The sequence below is a fragment of the Achroia grisella genome, unplaced genomic scaffold (genome assembly GCF_030625045.1).
Source record: "Achroia grisella isolate CSIRO2021 unplaced genomic scaffold, CSIRO_AGI_Agris_v1 utg352, whole genome shotgun sequence".
NCBI lineage: Eukaryota > Metazoa > Arthropoda > Insecta > Lepidoptera > Pyralidae > Achroia > Achroia grisella.
In genome coordinates, this window is record NW_026712812.1 from 925,211 (window position 1) to 950,595 (window position 25,385).

Genomic DNA, 25,385 nt, shown 5'->3' on the forward strand with positions numbered 1-25,385 from the left:
CGCTGGGTTTCCCGTCACTCACGATTGCGCGCGCTGGGTTTCCCGCGCTAAATCGATAGTTGCGCTCCTGATAGCGCGTGAAAGAATGTTAAAAGGCAGCCATCTTGTTGTGGTTCTAAAAATACCTCTCAAAGTTGTTTTGCTTTAATTGAGACGGGCTTGCACATGCAAACTTTACAAAATTATCAAAATGAATAAATGCATACAATGGCAAATATGCTGTATAAAACATTTATATCATTAGTAGGTATATAAAAAAGATTTAGTTCCTAGTAACTCGAGCCTGGCTGTGCTTCAAATATCTGCCATGTCTATCTGAAACTCTTCGTTACATTTTATCAATGAAGAATCACTCGAGAGCTCAATTTCGCCTGACAAATAGCCTCCCAATAATTTAGCATGAAACATTTTTGTTAGCTTAGCCTTATTGATTGCCAGTATCGTGTCAAATTTTAATAAGCCGCTATGAATGGCTCCTTTTTATATATTGGTTAGGAAAAAATATTTTATACAATTTGTACGTAAAAAGACGTTACTTATAAAATTGCCGAGACACATTCGGGGAATTGTAATTTATGAAGTATGCTACACGTGACACAGATAGTAAATACTGATTTGTATCTTCTAATACTATCTATGGCATGGCACAGATTTACACATGACCTGGATACTTTAACACTTGCAATTAATGGCTAGTAACAAACTAAGTATTGTCTACTAAGCACTACCGTGTCTAAACCTTACATTTTACTATTGTTATTTAATATATAAGATCTATATTTTATGTACATTTTATCAGTTCATTATCATCTGTAATATATATAGTCTTAACCGACAACATATATCGTAACATTATCCCGCAACAGATAGCATAACATTTATTTAAAGTTATTTGTATATTTATTTCAATTAATATTTTGTTTTTATTTATAAGGCGCAATATGTCCCAACCCAGAATATAGATATCATTTATTCCTGATTACATCATATCAAAGCCGTATACATGTTATTACTGTTGTTAAGGAATAGTAGAACAGTGCTATTTTTAAAAAATAATAATAGATTTTGTCTATTAATTGATATTTTTCTTTATCTGGTGCAAAAATAAATATTTCAGGACAACTCGCACGGTGCCATCTAGTCCCAAACTAAGCAGTTGTGTTGTGGGCACTACACAACTTTCATAGTTACATTTTTTAATATGATGGATTAAACTTTATCATTTCAACCAATGTGTCTTATAGTCTGTCTGTTACCTCTTAACTGCTAAACGGTTGAACAGATCATAATGAAAGATATAAAGATAGTTAGATCACGAGAACAAACATATTCTATTGTTTTAATATAATAATTGAATGACAATAGCAGTTATGATGTGACTAACAAGAAAAGAAACAAACTAATAAAATCTTCTCTGTATTTGATGTCGATTAATATTTGTGTATCACAATGTTCGTTGTATCTACCAACTGCCAACTAAATACAGTTTACCTCAAACATTCGGTTTGGTTGTCACGTATTTGTCCCATTAATAATTTGTTATCATTTCTGAATTGCGGCCGCATGCTACGATCATTTCAAGTCTACAATAAAGCAATAATAACGTGAAACTTTAAAATAATGTTATGTTAACAACGGGAACCGTATTGGAAATCATAATACGAACTGTTATTGAGTCTGTGGTCATAATTATTATATTGTATCTGTGACTGGAGCGGGAACACAACAAATATTTCTTAAAAAACTGAATAATTGTATACTGAATAAAGTGACATATAAAAGAATAATATAATAAGAATAATTTTATTAAACCACAATCATATACACTCATATCAAGATAATATAATATTTATAAAAATAATGGCGAATAAGCTGGCAGCAACAGTATCTATAGAAATGTTAACGATACCAATGTACATATTTGGATACATTAATAAATTATAAAAATAATATCTTAGGACAATTCATACATCTTGTTTAAAGCTAAGCAGAGCTTATACGGGTACTGGTCAACTGATGTATTTAGTGTTATTGTATCGACAAATCGACAGATCGACAGTGCATCAAAACTGTCGATCAATTGATATTGCCTCTCCCTTGATATTCCATCTAGAACTAGATTTCTGTGATTTCAGAATGATTATAAAATAGTAAGATTGAATACGATTTTTTACTCTGTGGCGAAGCAAAATGGAGGATAATTATATATATTTTTTTAATAATTAAAGTATCATGTAATATGCATACAGGGAAGGGAATTGTTAGTAATGTGGACTGATTACAGCTTTGCTAGCAATACCATGTTGCGTTGACCTCCGCGCGGATTCTCGGCGTGATAAATTCCCGGCGAATTTGTCATGATGAAACTGGCTTATTCTGTCTGTTTAAGATAGTTCCAAATGTATAATATTAGTTCACTCCGTGCAAACTAGATGGCGCCACAGGTAATGTAGATGGCGTTATTAAGATTTTTTTTGTTTTAATGACCTCCCTATAGTATTTTTTTTTAATAAATTCCTATCATCCCTATTGAATGGTAGTTTCAATTGGAACCCTCAATAGCAGCTTCTTCACCTCACGGTACCTATTTGTTCACTGTCATCCTTCACTAGTACCACGCCAGCGTAAATCATCAGCGCCGACGCAGTTGTACCATGTATTATCATCCGTCCAAAAATATACAAAAAAAAATATTAAAGCCTCTTTTACTTTGAAGTCGGTTCAGGGGAACAAATTTCGAGGGCGTCATTGAAGTAATGGTAACAATAAAAGTACTCACCATCGTTGTTTCCAATTACAACGAGAACATTGTACTAGTACAATTAACAAATTTCACAAGTCAACCTCTCGAGCCCGCGTAATTAGAAAACGAGAATGTTGTAAATCTTGTACTTGTATGGGACAAACAAAATTATATCAACTATGTACACGCATTTCTTTGATTAAACTCGAATGTCGTTGACAATATTTAAATAACTTCTTAGTATGAACTAGGTGTTTACTGCGACTCCGTCCGCTTCGACTTGGAGTTAAAATATTTTTTTAAAATATACGTAGTCTAAGTTACTCCTTATAACATTAGCTATTTGCAAGTCAAAGTTCCCTCAATATCAAACCAGCCGTTTTAGAGATTAGTATGTATAATCACGCAGACAATTTTTTTTTAAATTAATATTGTGAGTATTTAAAATATTTAAATTTGTGTAGTACCGTATATACTTTTGAATATATCTATATAATTTTAACTTAATTTTACTAGTTATACAAACACGAAAGTTTATGAGTATGGATGGATGCTGTAAATCTTGTACTTGTATGTATTGTTTCAACTATGTACACGCATTTCTTTGATTAAACTCGAATGTTGTTGACAATATTTAAATTACTTCTTAGTATGAACTAGGCATTTACAGTGACTCCGTCCGCTCGGTGTTACGATAAATAAAATTTCTAAAATAAAAGTGGTCTAAGTTACTCATTTTAACATTAGCTATCTGCGAGTCAGTAAGTCCCGTTAAAACCGGAGTTCGTTTCAGAGATTACCAGGAACAAACGAACAGACAGACAAATTTTTATTAATTTAATTTTGTTATGTAAGTACTGTACCTACTCATATACACTTAGTGAAAAGCTGTTTTCAAATCAAATCAAAAATCATTTATTTATGTAGAACAGAAGAATTGGCAAGAACTCAACCGATTTTTTTTAAAGCCAGTTCATTTACATTAGACACTTATATAGGTGTCTATGTCTAACATTAAATGAAAATCCCGTGCATGAACAACTATTGCCATACACGTTTGTTATTTGTTTCCAAATACAAAGTCGATAAAATATATCAAAGTCATTGTTAAGATTTATGCGAAAAACCTTCATCCCTCGAGAGTCGATGGTAGCATGCCGATAAGATAACAAAAAGCATCGATACAACTATATTTTACATACCCATACCTTACTATGGTGAACTACTGCAATCTTCCTTTCTTGTCAAACCCAATTTATATTTTGTTAGACGGAAGGGAAAATAATATCAGTTATTCATGACTTGTCTATTTCTGTGGCATTATTATTAGATTATCTCTGACTTATCTTACTTTGCTGTTCTTATTTGTTAGGGTTATCATAAAATAAAAAAAAACGGGTATAAGACGCCTAAATAGTCTTACATATAAATAAAATTGGAGTGTCTGTTTGTAACTCTGAAATAACCTTTTTTTGCTACATGTATATGAATATATATACGGTACATACACCAAAATAACATTTTTTATAATTTTTGTCTCTCTGTCAGTCGGTTTGTTTGATACGGCTAATCACCGAAATGGCTGGACCTATTTTGTTATGATATAATAAGGAGTAACTTAGGCTACTTTTGTTTTAGAAAAATAAAGTTAAATTCCACGCAGACGAAGTCGCGGGTACAGCTATATTATATAATATTAATCTGTGCTAATATCAATATTATCTGTGCTAAGATTATAAACGCGAAAGTTTTTGAGTATGCATGAATAGATGTAATGGTTGGATGTTTGTTACTCTTTCACGTAAAAACTACTGAAAGGATTTTGATGAACCTATACAGTAATATAGCTTACTAGCTTTTGCCCGCGGCTTCGCTCGCACGCCGTCCTTAGGGGTGGAATTTATCAAAATCCTTTCTTAGAATGCCTACGTCGTAGTAGCTTTATGCATGCAAAGTCTCAGCCCGATCGGTTTAAAAGTTTCATATAAACTTTCATCCCCTATTTTATACCTTTGGAGGTAGAATTAATCAAAATTCTTTCTTAGCAGATGTCTACGTCATAACATCCACCTGCATGCCAAATTTCAGCCTGATCCGTCCAGTGGTTTGGACTGTGCGTTGATAGATCACTATGTCGGTCACCTTTGAGTTATATATATTTAAGATACATCGGAATAACACAGAGGTTATAAATTTCATACGGGTAAAACCGCGGGCACAGCTAGTATTATATATTAGTTTTATTGTAAAACGATGTTTTAATTACAAGGGTAAATTTATACAATATTAATTCAAATATAAAATGTAAAAATGTGGTTATTTTACTTGCAAATAAATCGTATACATTATTAATGGGTTGCCTAGATGAATTAAACTGCTTTAATTTACATGTATTACAGTTACCACTGTTAGTTTTTAAATTTTTTCATCTACATATAATATAACATGGCGCCTCAACTCAATTATTATTACAAGTATAAAAATTTGCAAGATAAAGGCGTTTCAAAATTATATTTACCATTTTTTTTATATTTATTTTCAAACAATTTTATTGTTTCAAAAATAAGCAATAAATAATATAATAATAATAATATTAGGTAGGTGAGTATTATCTTCTTTTGCTGCCACCTCCTCTCCTTAAGAGGGTAGTAGAGAATTTTTTTTTAGTTTAAAAAAATATTCTTCTGTCTATTCATACAGCGCCATCTAGACCCAAGTTAAGCTAGCTAAAGCTTGTGTTATGGGTACTAGACAACTGATAAAAATACCAAGATACCCAGACCGATACAAACTATCATACTCATGAATACAAATGTTTGTGCGGTGCCGAACCGGCGACCATCGGACGTAAAGCGGTGTGCTAGACCGCTAGACCACCGAGGTCGTCTGTGATTAATTTAATATTTTAGGACAATTCACACAGCGCCAGTGAATAGTACTGATACTATTCTAATAAGTATATATATATATGTATGTATACTATATCTGTACTAGCTTTTGCCCGCGATTTCGTCTACGTGTCTAATCTCTTCAGTGGCCAAGTCTTTCTCTAGCCTAAAAGTTACGTATATGCTAAATTACAAGGACATGGTTAAACCTGTCCGGTGTGAAAGCGTAACAACAAACTAATGTCGTATTTACAATATTATTTAGTACATTATTACGTGCTAAGTGAAAATTCAACATTTTCACGTTTCACATATTTTATGTACATCATAACATCGTTACCAGTTCAGTATCTTGAGATCCTGACACATTATAGTAGTCAGTTTGATCTTTAACATAAAAAAAATACGCGTGTTTTGTAAATTGCAACAAGGTATCCATCATCAGCGATTTAGTCTGATTTGTTAATATAAAAAATTGCCTATGACGTTATACAATCTATATTCATCTCAAATTCAATTAATTAGTTGCGAAAATATAGAAAAAATATAGGCAGAAACACTTTAGCATTAACACTAGCCATCACCTATGCTTCGTTTGGTTTATTTTGAAATTAATTACAGCCTATGTCTTTGTGACATATGAATTCTCCATGATTTTCATAAAAGTTTTGTTTCGCGACGAAATTATATCAAACATACAGACAGACACGTTTTAGCAATTATGAAATTATTATTAATATGAGTAATAAATTTGTTTTTATTTGAATAGCTTATATATTATATAGCGTAATTGTATTTTGTTCATATGTGCTGTTTATACAGCGAATGTTATGTGTTACTAAATAAAAAATCACAGTGGAAATGCTGAATGCTATAAATTCATTTCGATGTACATACAAGACGTCAGCCATGACAGAATTATTGTAAGTATGCATATTAATTTTTATATATTACTATACTTGTATCACAGACTCCAAAATTCCATAAAAACAGCGACGGCAATTTAGAAACATATCCTTCGTATTCTATGTTTCTATAATAAGTATAATAAAATTAATTGTATATTATAAATAGTGCTCGAAATTTGACATAAATTTTATTAAATTTTTATTTACATTTATTTTAAGGTTATACTGTCAAAGAATAGTAACTAATTATGAAATTAACTTATAAAATTTCACAAGTAATTTTTATAAAAATGGCAATCAAGTGATCGTAAAAATATATATAAAGTATTTGCTATGTATTAATATATAAAATAATGAATTAAATATACACAGATAAACAAAAACCAATCGCTCGAAAACAAAGAGAATTCTGAATTTAAACATTTCTATTATTTTATAATAAATACTAAGAAGGTTTTAGAGTATCCGTAATTTTGTTGGAATTCAACATCGTTCGATCCTTCAGGCATAGTGAAAAAAACATTAAGTGAGGTAATGTAGCGTAGCCAATTATAGAAAGACGAATTTCCTTCTCGTTTCTGTTATGCCCGTTACAACCCTGGAGTCAGTTCAGGGAGGTGTGGTCACATACCGTGCTATTTGTTATACAAAGTGGCACAAACCATCGCATAATAAACTACATAAATATAAAATAGTCCAACTGATCCTTTGCCTCTTTGTAGTCAACTGAAAATAACACTAATCCTAAAGCTAATGAGATTGACACTCGCAAAATAACACCAAGTTCAACTAAATACAGTCTATTTATCTGAAGATAATCCTCCAATTACGTAATTGACTTCTGTAGCGAATGTAACATTCAGCGCTCCAAAATGAGTGGATTGTCAGCGTCTCTGAGCACAATATTGACAGAGGACATCAGGACATCTCGACTTAAATAAAATATTTGTTTTCACCTCTCAAATATTTATTTGGTCGTGTAAACTGGACCCTAGCGTTGCTATTTCTGATGTCCACATACATAAATAGAATGTGCTCTTGAGTATATGTTTTTTGCTAGCTTTTATTTTATATGTTTCGTGTATAATGAAGCCAAATACACTCATTTTTCTAATTTCTCTATTATGTTATTTATATACATGGACAGTGAATTAGATTTGAGTTTTATTCTTAAACAAAAACGCTTGCACCAATCACATTCATTACTCGTCTTAATAAATACACGCTCCTATCTTGTTTTATTCCTTCTTACGATTTGTAGGATTGATAGATCTGTCTAGCCCTAATTAAGTAGGTACACATATCTATCGTACTGTCTATCTTGTTTTATCAAGCCCTGTCGCCTTTAATTACAAAATAACTAGGTTATTAAAATTCCTTGATTTATATAAATAATTGTTTTATTCGTAGATTTTTAGTATGGTGTTAGTTTTGTAAATCGGAAAAACTAAGTTCAGATAAAAAAACGAAAATTATACACATTACTTTTGTGATGGTATCACTTTAAAATGTACTCATAACATTGCTCAATAGAAAACTGATATTTCTTCACAAATTGTTATTATTAGTTTTAGTGTTGCAATCAAGGACCAAATCGTGAATCAACCAGTAAATTATAATAAGAGATTTAAAATGAGCTGGATATGATGGCCAGAGAGATACGTTTGAAACCAATCGCAGTACGACTTGATGACCGTGAAACTGTACCAATCAGTTGATATGAATCGTAATGTCATTAGTGTGAAGCGGCTTTTTAATACCTATGTTAGTAGATTGTGTTGCGGTTGAATGCCAGTCGAGTGTGTAAACTAAGCGGCTACATCAGGGATAAGTGACTGGACAAGTCGGTCGAGGTCGCTACGATCGTGCATCCGACATAATGACATTATTTTTTAATAAAAGAATTGATAATGCAAAATCTTCCATAGACAGAGAACCACAACGAGAGAAGAGAGAAAGATGCCATAACAATTTAATGACTGAGCTATATGTTATATCTTACTAGTATAATATACGAAAAAGTTTGTGAGTATGAATGGATGGATGTTTGTTACCTTTCCACACAAAAACTACTAATATAGCTTATACATCTGAATAATATATATAGACTATAAATTTTATGCGGATGTAGCCGCAGGCACAATTAGTAGAAAATATAACATAATTTTTTTACCAAAAGGTGTTTACTTAATACTAATATTATTCTTGCTTAAAATTAAACCTAACCAGCTTTAAAGCACATCGATTACAGATATCTTTTAAGGCAGTTTTAATAGTTAACAAGTTGACAAGTCACCTGATGGTAAGTGGTAGCCGTCGGGCTATGCACATAAACAGTATTACTGACATCACTTATCATGTAATCCCCGCAATACCGCTCCGGTACGGTGTTGCCATTCTGGTGGATTAAGATGTCATGCTCGTATCTTGTAATCTAACTATACAACAGAAATACAGAGACTGCGGGGGAAGAGTTAGTAATCTGGACTAAAAAATCCATTGCTAGCAATATACTATGTCAGATTGACCTCCACGCGGTTTCCCCTAGAAACAATCGTAGAAAATTCCTGGTGAATTTGCTACGATGGGCCCTGACCTCATATTCATTATTATTATCCTCCACTGGTGCCCCGCCAGCGGAAATCGTTAGCGCAGGCGGGTATACCATTCTATTATCATCCATAAAAAAACACAGAGAATTACATAACGCAGGATACTTTTTACAAACTCTACCTCGATCCATAATTGACAATATTTTTATTATTTTACTAATACTAATTGTACCAATTTTACCATAAGTCTTACGAGAGATATATAGATAGACCTATTAATCGATAATAATGATATTTACATGTTAACTATTATGTACTGAATCACAGTCTAATGATTATACACTTTAATTTTTTTTATCTTCCCTCATTTCTCCTCTCTTCTCTCTTCGCTCATTCATCATAAACAAGTAAGCAAGTAAGGCTAAAGAGTAACAATTGAAAAAATGGAACAATTATAAAAGATATATGGTAATACATATATGGGTTATAAAAATATGCCTAATACATAGTGTTTAAGTGCAGGGATTATTATTAAAACGTTTGATCTATATTTATGTATGTAGAAATGTTCAAATATGACATAAAAATAAGTTTAGTCCAAGGAAATTTCTCATGATATTAAATCTTTTTACTATTTAATTTTTATTACTTTAAATTAAATCTTTTTTACTTTCTTTGTTCTGTGTTTTAACATCAGGAACCAGGAGTTAGCATTTTTGTTAATCTACATAAAATGTAATGTTGTAATAGAGTAGATATTCCTTCTATACACTACTAAAAGGATCTATGGTAATAATTCTAGAGACATTCTGTGATATTTTCTAACTGAATTGTGATAAATATTTGTTCGTTGGAGGTCGCTGTGGCCTAGTTTTAAAAGTTATTCGTATCGGGCATGTCAATGCAAATTTCCTCTTTTCACCCTTAAGTGATAGACAAAACAGAATAAACCAAAGTTAGTATTTTTCTAACATATTTTAATTTGATACCAAATATAGACTATATATAAAATCGGCTACCTCTGTAGAACCTATATCAGCAAGTCACAAAGTACAAGAAACGTCCAATATTTTTTCATTGGAGCATGAGATATAATAATAATAATTCCTGGATAATTAACACAGCGCCATCTAGTCCCAAACTAAGCAGAACTTGTGTTATGGATTCTAAACAACTGATATAAATACACAGAAACTTTTTTTTCATACATACATAATATACATAGAAAATACCCAGTCTGATATAAACAATTATCTTCTATACTCATGAATACAAATGTTTGTACCGTGCGAGGAATCGAACCTGTGACCATCGGAATTGAAGCGGTGTGCTAAATTGCTAGATAAACGAGGCCATGAAAGCAGTATATGGCACTTACACTGGTAAGAAATGGCAACAAACGCCCTATCGTAACGTGTTGATGGTTGCCATTCAGCACCAACTGGACCGTCATCCAGTTTGCCATTCCAGCTCTATAGAAAAAATATTAAATACCCTTTTCAAAAGCAAATAAATTAAGAATATTTAGTGCTACATCCAAAGAAGTGACTGGTTAGCGTGTGGTATATTATTTTTTAAATGAAAACGCTTCTCGTAAAACTACCATAAAGTGACTACGTTGGTTTTTACGATTCCTAATAGATAGCTCGGATATTTACTTTAAATTGAGTACTCCGGGACATCACTTTTACGATTATTTGTAGCGACAGCAGTAATTAAAAATGCTCTAATTTCGTGTTAAGATGACTTTATACATAATAGTTTACTTATGTTAATTACCGTCATTTCGAGAGCTTCAAATTAGTAGTTTGACTCCGTTGCAAGCACACGAAGCTTGGAATTAGTATTTTGAGTAGTATATTTTTCATTTCCCACTCAAACTGTGATTCCCTATTTTTCCCATTCCAGATTATCTTTCAAGATCTACGTCTATCCTCGTGATATAATGTATCTTAACGTCAGAATTATTAAGATATAGTATGTTTAGCTGTTTCATGAAAAATTACTCTTTTAATGTTATGACATTAGTATGGATATATAGTTAAGAACGCAGTACAATTTATTCTAAATTCAAGAAAATCAATACCACATATAATCGATACAAACTTTTTTTAAAACAACATGAGAGTAAATCTCATCAATCGTAAAAAGAATCATCGAAATCGGGAAGATACATTTAGTAAATACCGTTGAATTAAAAAAAATGTTTTAGTTGTTTGGAATTCTACCAATTGCCTAACTGAATGTATATTTTTAAGGTTAAAAATTGTACATGATCTGAGTTAATCCTTTTCTTTTAACTTTCCTTTTTATTAATATAAAAAAATGCAATCGAACTGACTTTTTCTAAAATCAGGTGAAAAATAGACATAGTGATTACTAAAACACGGCCATCCAATACAGTTTCAGCAGAAGGTCATATTGTGTCGTTTAAAATTTTATTCGAGGTAATACGTTGAAAGCACTACGGGCGGCCATTAATCTCTGACAGCTGTCATAAAATCACGGCACAGTTATGTCCTGCCGTAAATAAACTTTCAAATATAACATCTACAACAATCCTCGACCGTAATACCATGTGCTTGAGTTGACAATTGCACTAAATTTATTCCGGAAGATGGTGATACTGATACTTTTGTGGCCGATTAAACATACTTTTGCGAAAAGTCACTCATCGTAAAAAGTTTCATAACAGGATCCATTTCTGAAGTGCCATTTCACGCATAATATGAAGAAAGCATGAACAAAATTTATACGATCTTACATTTTAAGGGTCCCGTGTCTTTTGCCCGTCTTTTTTAAGCATAATGCAAGAGTGATCTTTACGGATCTGTGGGTAAACGCTGATATAATAGTCTAATGTCAGGATAATGCTAACTCACCTAAAAGCTAACTAATAATATTATAAACGCGAAAGCTTGTGAGTATGGATGGATGTTTGTTACTCTTTCACGCAAAAACTACTGGATGGATTTTGATAAAACTTTACTGCAATATCGCTTATACATCACATATAGACTAAAATTTATATAGATATATAATAAAGCAAGTTTGATGCAGAAGTAGTTTCATGGGTTAGCTAGTTTTGTGACATTTCAGTTCAAGCCTCGGAAACTTAATTGAAAACTTAATTGAGGTCACTAATCCTCATTGCAATAATACTCAACTTGAGAATCTACTATAACAGTTAATTGGGAGAATATGGAACGTTAAATTGGTGCAAGAAAAAGAAACACCAAGAATAGTTGACGAGTTAGGCCATCATCATAGAAGAAGCGGCTCTTGTTTTAGAATGTTATACGTATTTCTATAGTTGGGTTAAATTCTACAAGTGTTACGTTATACAACAGGACGTTAACGTTGTTGTCTTCACAAAAATATATTATGTATTATGATGTTTTTTTGTCTAATTTGTTGAAATCGACTCCATCCTGAATAGCAATATGTATGAACATAAATAGATGAACTTGGTGATATGCATTAGTTCGCGGGTTCGATTCTTTGCATGATAAAAAGGATTGTACTATGAGTGAGTGTGATTGTTTGTATCGGTGTTTTATATATATTGGATAGTATTGTTATCAATTACTATGAACAGTGACTCGGACAAAAAGGGCATACGAGAAGTAGGCGAACAGGTTTCTAATAGTATGTACCAAAAATATTGTATCTATATATTTGTATCAGTCGTTTAGTACCCATAAAACAACTTCTGATATCTTCCTTAGATTAGTACTGTAGATAGTTCTATGTGCCTTATCCTTATTATTGTTATTAAAATTTTTAAATAATTGTCTTCTTTACACATTGTATAATGTAAAACGACGTGAATGAACTTGCAACCTCGGCTAATAATATATAATATATTTGTATATAATGTATATGACATAATAAGACCATGGTTTATGCCTGTGGAGAAAAAAATAATTAAAATGAATGTATATGACAACTTGCAATCTTGTAAAAATATTAGATCAAATTAAGGGTATTAATACCACATTAATTCTACATGCCATTCACAGAGAGTTGTTCAATTTTTCATTCACAAAGTGACTTGTCCAAAGAGATTGATATCAGTTATTGTTTGACGTTCCCGTCACGTCCGCACGCCTAAGTTCCGGTTTCAATGGAGCCGACGTGAACTAAACCGGTTTTCTTTTGTTTATGCCACAAACAGAATGGGCTCAAGAGGTCTGTATATCTTAACTGCGGGATCTCCTATTCCGCTGTTTTAATTCTCCTAAACTGTGTAACTAACATAATTAGAAAATAGTGTAATAATGATACCATTATAAGTAGTGTCGAGGTAGACTTATGTGTAAATTTATATTGTGTGTAACTCTCCGGTCATGGTAACACCGCAAGAAAGCAGTTAGTCATAGGAGCTTACTTCCGCGTACACTTAGATTGTGGCATAAATTACCTGCCGAGGTTTTCTCCACTCCTGGTTCCCAGGCGTCAATAGGCTATGGTAACCATTTACCATCAGATAGGCCGTATGCTTGTATGCCACCATGGTATTATAAAAAAAGTTAATTCGAGAGATGAAGGTGGGTTCGCCACCTGCCTTCTTACCGAAATGATGGCATGTCAAGTGCAGCAGTCACTATAACACCGAAAGTTGATATTAACAGCGGAACTCTGACTACCCCATCAGGAATGAGAGTCATGAAGGTATATTATTATGATTTTAAATATGAATTTTACATGGAATCTCTGGTAAAACAATAGCTGCTAAATTTCGATATACCATACAATGGCTCTAAATTCTTTTGTACGTTGTTATCAATTTGCGAGTGATAGGCAACACAAAAGCCTACAACAGTTAATTGCCTATTAACACGAACTCCATTTCACATTTGTGATAGCTGTATATACTATATACACTTATATATTAAGCCTACCATCGACTATGTATTTTTTTAAAGAAGTGTAGAATCTTTTTATGGAATGGTGCAGCTGGCTGCGATAACAGTTTACGCTGGCGAGGCACCAGTGGCGGACGATAAAATGAATGTCCATCATGCAAAATTTGTCAGAAATTTATCATGATGATTTCAGGGGAAACCAATTGGAAGTTAACTTGACATGATGCACCGCTAGCAATGGGCCATCAGTCCACATTACTAACAATCACCTTTGGATAGGGGATCGACGATGTATTCAAAATAACAGCGCACTGGCTGAAACTATGAACATTTAATATTTTTTATGGATGAATATTAAAACCTGGACCCGCCTGCGCAGCGTATACTGGCTGTCGGTACATCAATAACGGATGAAGTCAGGTCAGTCAACACCTAATGTTCAATATGTTTCCAAATGTTCATATTTCTATGAACATTTTAAGAATAGATCCGATGTCATGATATTTTGTGAAACAGGATAGGTTATACAAGAAAATGACATAAGAATAATCCGTATTCTACAGAAGGGTTCGTATAAGTATTACTTTAAAGTAGTAGGAATTTTCATTTGTTTTTTTTAATATTTATTTTTAAGACAGGCGTATCCGTGAAAGCACTAAGAGAAACGAGTACCAAATAATACTTAAATTCAGAATAGTTACATTAATGTAGGTGCAATAATTTCGCCTTGGAAAAAATAATGGTTTGTTCATAGTGAATTCACCACGAGGTGTTGACTGACCTAACTTCATCCTTTATTGATGTACCGCCAGAGTATACTCTCAGCGCAGGCGGGTCTAGGTTTTAATATTCATCAATAAAAAAATACAGGTATACGAGTACATAAATAATTACATTACTACATAATACTTCCAATTTCAAGATATACTGTGTCTGCGCTGTAAGTACATGAAAGCTGAACTGGATCAACACAATCTAACAAATGAAATATTTATGACATGAGAGTATTTCAGAGTGGGTATTTAACTTTATATCTTCATGGATACAGATACGCTACGCTCTTGGGAAACTGGTTGAAAAAGTCTGTTAGTTTTAGCGTCGCCATTTCTACATTCTTATTTTATTTCTAATGGATAAGAATGGACTGGCGCACCCGCGTGCGTTAATTGTTTACGCTGGCGGGGTACCAGTGGATGATGATAAGATGAGCATGAGATCAGATCAAGTAGTGAATCGTGTCCAAATCACCAGGAATTTATGACAATGATTTCCGGATTCGAACGCCTGGGGTTCAGTACCAGCAATGGGGTTAAAAATTCACAATAATAACAGTCTTCATCCTCCCATATATTGCCATTATTTATACATGTTAAAAAATATTGGAGTATTTATTTAGTTCTTTCAACTCAAATTCAACTCACAAATTATGAACATGTAGGGCGGACATATGAACCTGATTGCATTTTATACTAAATATTGCATAAAACAGAGAGAAAGTAAAAGGGAAATCAGGTATCAAAATTGAACTTTTCATATTAAATTGAAGACGTGAAATCAATTTTTATTAAAAGGGATTTATTTTTATTTTCTCTTTTCTTCTCGGGGAACTTTTTGAAATTAACTCTTCTAAAGAAAAGTAGAAATTCTTTGAATAATATCACTGGTTTCAGTTAAACTTAAACTTGTACTAGATTAAAACTAGTTGCTAGGTCACATACAAAAATAATACTAACTTCTTAGGATCTTAACTGTTAAAAATTGTGCTCTTCAATATGGCCGATTACAACATATTAATATATATGTATCTTATTAAGATAAATAGGTCTATAACATATACACTTTTGTATATCCATGATTCACAAAGAAATTTGGATTTCACGTTGTCGGTAACTATGAATTATATAGTATTTTTCACGTCATATAAATCTAGGCGGCAATTTATCACAGATTAAGTATACGTCTTGAACATACGTGCCGAATTATGTACTGATACCACAATATACTTATTCAAGCGGGACAAGTCCTAAATTGAAAAGTTCTTTTCCACTATGTTTAACTTTTTTGCGTTTTACAGAGGTAAACTTTGTACAAAATTATTGCAGTCACCTCTCACCTCTCGTCGTAGTCCTAGTAATTTATTCATAATAAAACAATTCTGTTTGAACATAAATATAAATTCATAACAAACATTAGTCTAAAACTCTAAACTATTATATAATAATTTCTGTTCAATAATAATAATATTAGTTTTTTTAATTAGCTACAACTCGCTCCGGGTTCGCACGGGTGTACATGTATTATATATATAAACCTTCCTCTTGAATCACTCTATCTATTGAAAAAAACCGCTTCAAAATCCGTTGCGTAGTTGTAAAGATTTAAGCGTACATAGGGACGGACAGGCAGCGACAGCGACTTTATTTTATATTATGTAATGTTGATGACTGTAATGCCTCGTCGTATAAATCCACATGGAAATTATTATATGTTTTTAAAGCTTGATAATACTGACAGTGCTCCACTACCTTAAAACTAGGAAAGAAGTTGCCCCTAACGTCTCTTCTCCTTGTATTCTGCAGCATCTGTTTTCCACAGTTTTCTTTTGTCGTCACACTCCCTTCATTTCGGTTTAAGGGAATTGAAATAAGGCATTGAAATCGTAGGATAAGAAGCATGACATTATTCTCTGGAATGGCAATGCTTGAGTGGTATCACGAACGTCACATGATAACGTGATGTCTGCAGTTCATGTATTATATGTAGATGATGGTTACCACTTAACATTGATGGACCGTTTATTCGTTATTCTCATTTACAAATATATATATATATATAAAGATATTATGTTTATAGGATAAGAAACTGGGGGTTTTCTAAGTATATTGTGATATTATAATAAAAAATAACTATGTATTTATTTAAGTTATCTGGTACCCATAACACAAGCTCTGGTTAGCTTAGGACTAGATGGCGTTGTGTGAATTGTACCGTAGAATATCGTGTAGATTGCCGTAAAAGGTCGCGTTTTTAGTTCTAATTAAATGTATCTACTTTACTCGCTTTTATCTTTTTGTATCAAGATATTCGTAGATTAATTCCCCTACTAATGTTCTAAATTCAATTCCTATATTAGGCTGTAATAAAATATCCGAATGCCTTCGGTTGTGATGTTACCATAGTAATTCCGGAAAATACTGAAATTCGTGACAGCACACATGTTATATAACAACCTGCTCAGAACCTGAAGTTAGTTCCAGGAGTGTGACATATAAATAAGATTTTATTATTTCTGCGTACAATAAAAGAAGTAGGGTAAAAGAGAAATTTTTATGTGTGCAAAAAAGTATATTTTTTTGTAAAAATAGACATATTTTTGTCATACCTAACTTTTATTTACTCAACTCCCATATTTTATCTGATCACTACGACTGATTTAACCTTATTTAGTCACTTAACCCTTTTAATTGTGTATTTAAATACATTACATTCTATATCATATTTTATAATCAAACTTAAATTTATCAAATTATAATTTATGTTATAGAAGAATATCTTCTAATCTCATATATTTTACAAATTAAATAATATTTTCATAATGTTTTGAAGAATAACAGTAATAAGAATGACCGTAACACAATTGCAAGTTGAGACCAACTCATTAGTTTATACAGCATGTCCACATTTGATATCAATGTAAAGCCATCCTACTTATTAAAATCCATCAAGCCGTTTGGGCAACACGTTGCGCCAAAAATAATAAGACCCGCAAAAGAACGTGATAACATAAAAGTAATATTTTTGGCGAATAGTAAATATAATTCATTATGAAACATAACTTAAAATGTAATGAATAGATTAGAAGGTACAAGGAAATGCTGATACACATAAATATACTAATGTTATATCAGTTGAAGTTGACCCACCTGAAAGACGCCTACAATCGCCTACATACATAATAATTTAATCTTGATGCGTCACCAAAAACCGTAATTCTCTAATAATAGATAATTTAGAACAATGGAATTTCTATTTGTTTTATGTAACTAGAATGGTAAATAAACTTAGGGCCTGTACTAAGGAGTAATCATCGTGTGCGTCAGTGCGTTACCATTCTGGACGACTAAGATGTTATATTACCTATGCTTACACTACCTTGTTATTTCTCCGCCAAATCTTACCCCCTAAACATGAGAGACAGAGGCACTTACGTAGACGAACACAAAGTCTACCACTGGTTAAAAATAGCCCTTAAACTAAATGATATACATATATTATCTTCTATACATGATCGTATTCATATGAAGATATTTTGATAAAAGTGTAATGTACATTTTTTTTGTTACAGAATCTTTTACGGCAAGTGAAACGTGAATAGTGAAAAAAAATATTGAAGCATTAATTTGTACAGTGATAAAGTGTTCTAGTGTGTATATTCAATTTAATAATTCAACCTCTACGTTGGATTTCAAAATTCGGAAATGTTGCGGGTGTGAGCGTATCTTTGGGCACGTGCGCTCTTGTCGAAGGCAAGACGCGGACTACATCAAAACAACGATGGCTCGGCCTGAAGTTGTGCGATGAAGTACCTGACGAGGAAGAGGGGGGCATGGACGAGCCCAGCGCCGCCAAGCGGCCGTCTGTATTAACTATAGATAGAGCCGCATTTCTCCTTTTGAGGGTGAAAAGGGCTTTCAAGAAGAAGAGACAGCAGAGAAAAGAGAAACAGTAAGTAATACTTGCGTTATTTTACTAAACTATTTTTTTTTTAATTTGGTATAGACAGAGACTCTATTGTCGTTATGCTTTCCACTATATGTATCTGGAGTATTGTTTATAGCGGCTTTTGGTTGAATTATTTTATGTGAATAAGATGATGAGTTCTTTGTCTAAACTCACAAAAAGAATTATCTTGTTTAAATTTTCATAATACATATTAAAGATTAACTTTGTAAACACTCATTTTTTCTCTACTCATTCTTACTGAGTAATGTTTATATTTATTATAGAAGGATGTAGTCGATGTTCTAGATGTTGTAGTTTATTGATTTTATTGACATCAGATTTACCATCAAAACAGATTTTGATTAATCTTTTTGCAATAAGGATTATGCCCTTGTTGGAATGGATGTATTTGAACTCAATGCTTACAATGATGAATTACTAAAATATGATCAGCAAAATATCATCATTGTCAACATTTGATAATGTCTCTGACTTTTATTATAGTCATGAGAATTTTATACTTTGTTGTCAGCCTGATTTTTAGGACCTAAATACTAAATTTCAATTGAACTTATTGTTGATAAATATATAAAGGTATGGAATATTTAGAATGATGAACAATTAAAACTAAAGTTACCTCGGAGATCGCCGGGGATACGTCTCTTGATATAATAATGAATTGCTACAAACTTTCTCTATACAAATGGCATGAATTTGTATTACACTAATCCAAAGGGATGTTTTAAATGCGCTATCATTTACATAAAATATACATTATTCCGTTAAGATAATTTAATCTATGTGCTCTGTGGACCTGGCGAAATCTTTCATCTAGGTTTTCATTATGTATATTACCTGTACATAATTTCCCGTGGTACAAATACTACAAATTACAGGTTATGAAAATGAGAGCGTTTGTTATTCGTGTCACGCACTTGGTTTATTGGTCTTCCGTTTCTTCATAATATTAGTTAGACTCTTATGTTTTCTATTGTAATATTTGGATTCCATACAAGATTATGTAGGATTGGAGTATGTCACCATACCAGGTCATATTCGTAATATAACGACATATTATAATATACTGGTCATTAACTATAGTTTACTTATGCAGAACCATTTATTTGTATATTTATAGTAAAACTGGGTTAAACAGCATATATAAATTTGCTTACGATATAAAATTTGGCTTATTGACAGTTGTATCAATTTTAATTTTTGTAGCGTCCTCTTTGTCTTTTATTTTTATAATATCATTATCATCAGCTGTTACATCATTTCTTGCAGTCGACGATGAAGATGTAGGTCGTAAATTCCAGTTGTTTTCATCGTTTTTCAAATCTTTATCACCAACTATTTGTATAAAATTTAAGTTCTTATCTTTTTTTCCAAAATCTGTTTTTGCTAACGTTTTATCAAAATTAAAAGGCGTATATTTTTTCTTTGGAAACAGAAATATTTCCATTGCTTTTTGTTTTATAGGAAAAGTCGGTAAAACTGATTTTTTGGGTACAACATCTTTGAATAAAAACGATGAAAATGATAACGGCTTCGCTCCTTGAGAATTTATAGGCATTTGCTTAGGACCAAAATCAAACGTTACAAAATCTTCTTGTATATGCTCATGAGAATCACAACATACAGCAGACGAAGCCGGTTCTTTGTTAAATGAGAATAGATCATTGTTTGTAAGAATTTTGTTAATAATATCTGATGGATTTCCTAATATTGAATCTTTAAAGTTTTTTGCACCAGAACATGGACATGGTTCTTCAATTTTAGAAGAAAATGCCGGTTTCGAATATGAAAAAGTACTAGGTGGACGTTGCCAAGAATCCATTGTCAACGGTGCATCTGAAAATTGAGAATTTGAAAATAGTAAAATAAAACTTTAATTATTAACATATTACATATACATATATATTCATGCAAAAAATAATGATTAATAAAGATCGATTGATGATAAGAATGATGGCTTACTATACTCGTAGACTAATAAGGTAATTGTAACTTATAGTTATATTGGTAACTAGAAACTTTTGTCGATTTAAAGAACTTTGAAACAGACCATGCGAAAATTACCATTATGGCAAAAACTACCTATTGTGACTTTTAATTTAGGTTCACAAGCATATTTTGTATATTTACTGTTGCTACAAGAATATAATTATTAGAATCTAACAAACAAGGAATTTACCACTAAGACATGGTGGTATTTATATAGATCATATTTAATAAGTTTATTAAATGTTTACGCAAGTTAGGTAGGTCTTCTGATATTCATTCATTTAAAATTTAAGAGCCGCGCTCTTATCGATGGAGGTCTTGCTTATTTCCGCGATTTTCCATCCATCTCTATAGTTGTTGATACGTTAGTTAGGTATAAATTGATTTTTATAATTGGTTTATTCAGTTTACCTTTTGCATTGAAATGAAAAGAAATATCCATTTTGCCGAGATTAACTAGAGAATTGGTGATGGTTGGCGTTTGATTGACTCCCTTGAGGACACCACGACACGTCGCCAACGTTGTCGTGCATACCAGCAGAGCAAATGCGTAGAGTATCATAACCTAAATATAGTTTTTGCTAATTATCATTAAAATATTAATGTCGACCTCGGTAGTCAGCTGTTTAGCACACCGACTTACTTAGGTACTGTAGTCGCGGGCTCGATTCCTCGCATAAAGAATAATTATAAATATTTTTGTTAACTACATTTTAATAGTGACAATATAATACTAGAAATTGTTATTATTGTTCATACAATCTTCGGTTTGCTAATAATTATAATGACTATGAGGGTGATAGAAAGCTCGACTTATAATAAAAGCTTATAAAACTTCACAAATACAATCAATATTCTTTTATTACCCGAAAAATAGAAACAAAGCTAACTTTTCAAACATAGCAATAAAAAGTTTGTCGACATTGTAATTCCTTTGCCGAATATTGTAGAAAATTGTCTATGGGCATTAAGAGATGCAAAGAAAAAAGTTTTAAAAAGTTAAATAACATCTAAATTCGCTTACTGATTGTGCGGCCGGTGTTTCTGGCTACTATACAATGCCTAGGTAGATTGATATTGAAAATCAAATGGAGGCTATAGGAGGCTGTTTCGAAACTTCGATTTATTCTTTATTGACTCTCAATTTTACGAGCAGTCTTGCGAAATTCGAATTGAACAAAACGTTGGTGGCTTTTACGCGCCTAATCACGTTTTCGTCATTTTGAAGTTGATGCTTCAGACTTTGATAGAAACTTTACAACGATTGTAATATTTTACATTTTTAAAGCAAGACATTATTATCGTTTTTGTTATTTTATTTATTAATTATTTAGTTTAGAAAATTAGATATTCCAAATAGCTTTAAGTTTATAACAAATGGTTTCGTTTTGTTTCACTATACCCATATCTATAAATATTCATACTAAAGTATATCCGTCTATCTTTCTGTTTGTTTGTTACAGTTTCACGACGAAACTGTTGAACTGATTTTAATAAAATTGAAATGAATATAACCTATAAAGGCTATAATTTATTTAAAAAATAGACAATGCAGTCAATGACGCCGGTAACAGATAGTATCTGATAATGTAGGTACATTTAGAATTTGTAATAAAATGGCGTACGGGTTTTATAACGAGCCCTGAAAGACAAAATTATAGAAAGTATCGTTTTATCCTTCGATATCGTTTTTATATTATACATACATAGATGTTCATATGTACATATATCTATATGATATATTACGTGCATTAGTTATATTATGTATGTTGCGTTATACAGACATACATATACAAACTTAATGAACTGATTCAGCTAATTCGGCCATTAAAATAAATTTGTTCTATAAAATAAAATTGCATAGCAACGAAAATACTCTTCTAGTTTAATTTAATTGGGTTACAACCTCAGTTTAGGTTGAAAAGTTTTAAGTACTTTCACTCGCCCTTTCAAATCACAATTATTTGTTAACGCCTAATTTTATTTAATGGAATTATTCAGAATAGACACCTACGCCTATTAATTTCCATAATTGTTCTATTAATAGCAAGTTCTAAAATGTTTATTTCAACAAAGAAAAATTATAATACAAAAGTTAAGAGAAGGAATAATTTTGTGGTTAATAAATTTACCTTTCTCGACGTTTCTACCAGACTGCACTGACTGATTAAAAAAAAATATATCAATTGAGATTTTTGCCAGTTATGCTCAACTAAAATAGCTTTTTTATCGTGTGGAAAAATCTTCTAATGACCTCCCAGCCAGAGGTGACAAGGGGATTCTTACCCACTTAAAAGCCACACGATGTACCTACGAACGCCATTGCGTTGCCCTGTAGAGGAAGTAGCTAGATGAATTGCATAGACTAGGTAAGAATAGTGTTAAAAAATTTGACGTGTACAAGAGACCGAAAAGTCGTATGTGGAAAAATGACTGACTTGAAAGCGTTAATTGTAGCTTATTTCTAAGTTTTGCAATAGAACATTTATTTAATCATCTATAAAGCAAATTTCATGTTTATTTCTAAAAACAAAGTGGTTGTCGTTTTTCCAATTCTGTTCTCGATGAAATACATTCCAGTGTACGTCTGGAAGATTGCATTGGTGCAATAAAATATTGTTATAATGTATTTATTTATAAACTTCGATTTCTGAAACTGCTCGTAAAATTTCCGACGTGTTACCGACCTTATCCGTTTGGGATTTAGTGATAACAGTAAAATGTAAAATGGCTCTTATGAATTTATTCATCATAACTTTGGTCTGTGGCTGGAGATACATATACGTTAATTAACTAGTTTTATTGGTAGTCTAATTCAAATAAACCTACAATTATATGTTACATTTTTTAGATTTCATGTTCAATTGTGCAGCACATACTTGTAAATGCTGTGTCAAATTCGTCCAGTATAAAAACGAAAGTAGATCCGAAACGAAGAAATGAATTGGTAGATAAAGCATTTATGGAACAAAAGGATATTTTGTTAGAAATGGTAATGTCATTAGTATCATTTTTATCTTGACTTTAATATAATTATTAGCCATAAATGAGAAATGAGTGCATCATGATCGAAATTACCGAATATACCGATACGTTTACTCTAGGACAGTAAAGAGAGAAAGGAAGGAGAAGAAATATAATATATAAGAAGAACAGTATGAGATGAAGAGAGTCATAAATTATTAAATTTAAAAAATATACTTTTTAAATTATGTTTGGATTATTTTGACGTACTACTAATATTTAATATCATTTTAATTTATTAACATGCTTACATATAATATAACATTTCGTTTTAGTTAGAAACAAAATTAAAAGAAGTAAAAGACAAGAGGAAGAAAAAGGCAGAAAAAGTCGATAATAGTATTATAGAGGTAGTAAAATGTAAACCATTGCCACTTAATGCTGATATAAAATTAAAAGCCAAAGGAATTAGTGCTGTGGGTGAAACTGATATATTGATCAATTTTGGAGATACTGGTAATATTATTTAGTATGTCGTAATATATGTTTTAAATGCAAATAAACTAAAAGCTACAATCGATTACAATATGTCATTACCTTACGAGTATATCTGAGTCTAATAGACTAATAATTTTTGAAACTTTACAACTTAAATATTTACTAGTAGTAAACAATTTGTTCAGACGCGGATTTCTACAATATTTCTACAAGAATGTATTATTCCGTACACTGTATACATTTATATGTATATAGAATACAAATTATGAGAAACATTACTTCAGTATTCATAGAAATCCAATAGATAATCCTGACATAATACGACAAGCGCAGAATATTGGGTTATCATTCCCAGGAAAACATACTTAAAATTATTATTTATGACAATATACAGTGAAGTCAAACTTTGTTGAATATTTCGTATTTTTTAGGCAAAGGCAAATTGGATTTAAACGCTACAGGAATATCTAATGTTGGAAAGGCTGATTTGGAATTAGGCATTGGTGATGGCAGTATCAATATACCTGGACTCGATAATTTATTTCACGGTAAGAATAATAATTCAGAAAATAATACTTCGTGTTTGAAATTTAATAGTATAAATATACTCGTACTTACATATAATACCACAAACTAAGAATACTATAGTTTCATAAGGTATTTGATTGATTTTAATGATTAAGCTATTACATTATATATAAAACTTATTTAAAAAGAGTCTTATAATTATATTAAAGTTAGATGTATTACTAATTACTTGGTAACATGGCGTTAAATTGTCGTTATTTTTAAACTTTCGTGTTTATATACATTATTTATATTATTAACCGGGTCTTAACATGAACTAATTTTATGGCAAATAAAGGTATTTACCTCTCTCGACGTTTCGACTAGGTTGCACTAGCCGTGGTCACGATCTGACTGGAGTAACAGCGATGCCAATGTAGATAGGTGACAGCAGTTTTTTCATATGCCGTCACTAGATTGTTCAACGAAACGTCGAGAAAGGTAAATACCTCTATTTGCCATAAAATTAGTTCGTGTTAAGACCCGGTTAATAATATAAATAATGTTAAATTATCGTATTTAATAAAACTGTAAGTGATACATATAATAAAGAATTTATAGATATATATTTAACTTCGAGATAAAAAATGTACGCATTATGCATAACAAGCATTGACGGGTTATGCATTTCAAACAAACACCCTTCATGAATATTCAGCCTTACTTAA

General features: G+C 31.6%; 1 protein-coding gene across 1 annotated transcript in view; it reads left to right on the forward strand.

The window, feature by feature from the left end:
* The window catches only part of LOC131843847 (ankyrin repeat and fibronectin type-III domain-containing protein 1-like), a 273,742-nt gene that overhangs the window by 59,375 nt on the left and 188,982 nt on the right, over positions 1-25,385 (forward strand). Inside the window, exon 2 of the mRNA XM_059192602.1 lies at positions 18,305-18,684. Within this exon, the coding sequence (XP_059048585.1) occupies positions 18,566-18,684 (119 nt within the window). The 5' untranslated portion in view covers positions 18,305-18,565. The remainder of the gene's footprint in view (positions 1-18,304; positions 18,685-25,385) is intronic.